At 55.4% G+C, this 3453-nt stretch overlaps 1 protein-coding gene across 1 annotated transcript; it reads left to right on the top strand.

The window, feature by feature from the left end:
* Positions 1-747: 747 nt before the first annotated feature.
* On the top strand, positions 748-2649 carry CCDC185 (coiled-coil domain containing 185). The gene has a single exon (XM_055418845.2). It carries the CDS (start codon positions 748-750, stop codon positions 2647-2649), a length of 1902 nt encoding a protein of 633 aa, XP_055274820.2.
* Positions 2650-3453: the final 804 nt, after the last annotated feature.

Genomic DNA, 3453 nt, shown 5'->3' with positions numbered 1-3453 from the left:
TAGTGCTCTTCCCATGAGCCCTGAATGCCTCAATCCGAAAAAGTCATCTCATAAAACTGGAGAAAAAAGAAAATAATAAAGTGATTTGCCAATGTTATTTCAGAAATGTGCACCTAACATTCCTATTTTGATACAAGCAGTAATTGCTTTATTAGGAGGAAACGAACTAATATGTTTTTGTTTTCTCTCCTCTAAAAGTTTTAAAAAATATACGTTGGGCTTGCTAAGTTAAAAGGGCAAAAGGATGGTGCATGTAAATTAATGTGCCTCGACTTTGCCTACACTGCAGAGATGCACTGTGGTAGGGACCTGTGACTAAAGGACACTCCACCCCACACTTCCAGGCCACATTCTATTCTGGGGGGAATGCCTTTACCTATGTTCTTTTAAAATTCTGCTACTTTAAGATGTCCAAATGCGAGTTCAAATTCCTGCCTGCAACACAGGTGGGGGTTCACTACGCACCCTCATCTTTAGGGTGACCCGAACTTTCTACAGCCCCCTCTACCATACGCCCTCTCCTAGCCTCCAGCCTCCTTGCCGCCTCTCGCCGCGCGGGGTGCTAGGAAGGCCAGGCTGGGCGAGGGCTGAAGGCTGCCTCGGCCGGGTGGCGCCGGGAGCATTGTGAAGTGGCCGGAGCGTCACAGGCGGCCGGGACCCCGGGATCGGAGGGCGAGGCGGGTCTCAGCAGCGCCCCCGCCGGCACCCGGGACCCGGACTCAGACGCTGGGCGCGCAGGGAGCGAGAATGGAGGACTTCGGCCGCTTCTCCCCGCCGCCCCACTCGGCCCTCTGGGAGCCTCCGCCGCCCAGCGAGGAGAGCTCATCCTTGGCTCAGCTGGACGGGCCGGGGCCGCGGGCCGAACCGGGCCTGTGCTCCTGGGCCCGGACACCAGGCCAGGAGAGCGAGGCCACCGCGCCCTGGCCTCGCCTGCTCTGCCCAGCCACCCCTCGGCCCAGCCGGCGCCCGTACTCCGACTCGTCGCAGGAAAGTCGCAGCCTGACCGACGTGGCCCGGAGAGTCCTAGACCGCGCCAGGAAGCCCCGACCCCGCAGCCGGCGCCTGGAGGACGCCTGGGGGGAGGCAAAGACCAAGCCCCCGGAGCAGGGAGGCAGCCGGCACAGCCCGGCCTGGCAGCTGGAGCCCCAGCCTCAGCACGGCCAGCACTGCCCTCCCGCCCGGGGACATTCGCCCCCTCCTCACTCGCAGGGAGCTTACACTCCCGCGAACCGAGCCTTTGAGGAAGAAAGGGCGCAGAGCGGGGACCAGTGGGCAGGGCCGGTCTGCAGGGGTCTACGTCCCTGGTCCCTTTCCTCCGTTCACACGGAGAAGTCTTCTGTGTCCTCCAGGGAGTTTGGGACGCAGTCAGGCTGCACGCACATCCAGAAAAGACACAGCAATGATCCGGTGGAGTCGTTAACCAGCCAGCTTTCCCAGTCCCTGGTTTCCAGCAAGGAGATGCAGAAGCAGCACACCCAGGTCCTCAAGAACAAATTGGAAGAGGCAGTCATGTCCTCCAGGGACCAGAAGATCGTGGCCCTGGTGCTGAGCCGGCTCAAAAAGGCGCAGAGGATGCGGGAGCTGCAGCAACAGGCGGCCCTGGCCTGGGAGGAGCTGAAGCGCTCCGACCAGAAGGTCCAGTTGACCCTGGAGAGGGAGCGCAAGCTGCTGCTGCAGCAGAGCCAAGAGCAGTGGCAGCAGGAGAAGGAGCAGCGCAAGGCTCGTCTGAACCGGGAGCTGCGAGTCCGGCGGCGGGACAGACGAGCCACCAACACGATCCAGCAGGAGAGCAGAGGGTGGAAGGCGCCGCTGGAGGACCAGGAGAAGCAGCGCCAGGAGAAGCTGGAGGGGGCCCCCTCCGAACCCGAGACGGAGCCGGAGAAGCAGTGCCAGGTGCAATGCGTGCCGGAGAGGATGCTGCGGGACCTGCAGGCGCGGAACAGCCTGCAGCTGCAGAAGAGGCTGGCGCAGGCCTGTCTAAAGAAGCACGTTCACCCCACCAAGGGCCCCACCAAGGGCCCGAAAAAGATCCAGGAGACCAGTCTCAGCTCTCTAGTCAATTACCAGGCCAGGAAGGTCCTCATGGACTGCCAGGCTAAGGCTGAGGAGCTCCTCAGGAAGCTGTCCCTGGAACAGAGCTCCCAATGGTTCCAAGAGATGCCCGAGGGTCAGATGAAGGAGCCCCACAGAGAGCTGAAGGACAAAGTCCAGAAGGAGGAGGAGCGGTTCCAGCAGGGGAAGTGGTGGGCGGAAGAGTCCCAGGAGCAGAGAAAGGAGCACAAGTCGCTGCTGGAGGAGCTGGCGGACCAGGAGATCCTGCAGACCCGGAGTCAGGTCCACAAGAACGTCAGGGACAAGGCGCACCACATTCGGGAGCTCAACATCCTACGGGAGAAGAATCATCACATCCTGAAGCTGAAAGCCGAGAAGGAGGAAAGATGCCACATCGAGGGCATCAAGGAAGCCATCCGGAGACAGGAGCAGAGGATGGAGCAGATCTTGCGAGAGAAAGATGCAACCTTCGAAGAATTCCAGAAGATCTCCAGGGCCTCCAGGACAGATGACGTGAGAACACTTGCCAACAACTTCTTTGATCAGATGGCTGGGGAGGCCCAGGTCCCAGCCGGGCAGCAGAGAGGGGGTTACTGAGAACCTGATGACAAAGAGCTTCCAGCCCAGGCAGCTAGACAGAGATCTGGAATGTGATTCATTTTCTAATTTGATTATGACTGAGCATTGATTTTTAAAAAGTATATAAAATAGCAGCAACTTTCTCTCACAAACTAATTTATTGATTCATTGGGATGGTTGAGAGGGTGGGATAAAAATTTCCAAGTTTTAAGAATATTACTTGCCTTTGTACATTTGGCTTTAAATAGAAAATACTCATTTCACTCTCAAGTAGTCTCAGAAGCATATGTATGTCAGACACATTTTGAGGAACCAAAGAAAAAGTCTACAGTGGGGAATAGAATTCTGTGCCATGGCTTCAGTCTTTCCCTGTCCCAGAACTTATGAAAGGATGAAGTGTGAAGTACTTGTCATAGGAAATCTCCAAGAACAAAAAGTGAGGTGGGGAAGCGTGGGGGGAATTCCTGTCAATAAGTATATTGGGGAACACAGCATACTACCTCCCCTCTTGGGAGTTCATAACACAGCTGAAAATTTTAAAGGCTCTGAAAAGTCTTGCAGTAAAGACACATTTGATGAACCTAGTGTTTTTCAGAAACCACGGAACTTTTTTTCTCTTGGATCCTTCCATAGAATTGACTTCTGTGAAATATTTTTGGCAACAGCTTTCTATGGCTCCTCTCAGATGGTACTTCTTTGGCCTTCCTTTCCCGTGTTAATAGAAAGTGTTTATAATGCCTTTAGCACTAGTGATTACACCACCACAGACATGTTCAAGGGTTCAGTGGAATCTTTGGGTCCAATTTTTTCCCCCTTTTTGGT

Source organism: Moschus berezovskii, chromosome 17, assembly GCF_049115385.1.
Source record: "Moschus berezovskii isolate FMDL1 chromosome 17, NW_MosBer_1.0, whole genome shotgun sequence".
Classification (NCBI taxonomy): domain Eukaryota; kingdom Metazoa; phylum Chordata; class Mammalia; order Artiodactyla; family Moschidae; genus Moschus; species Moschus berezovskii.
This window is presented reverse-complemented; position numbering and strand designations above follow the sequence as displayed.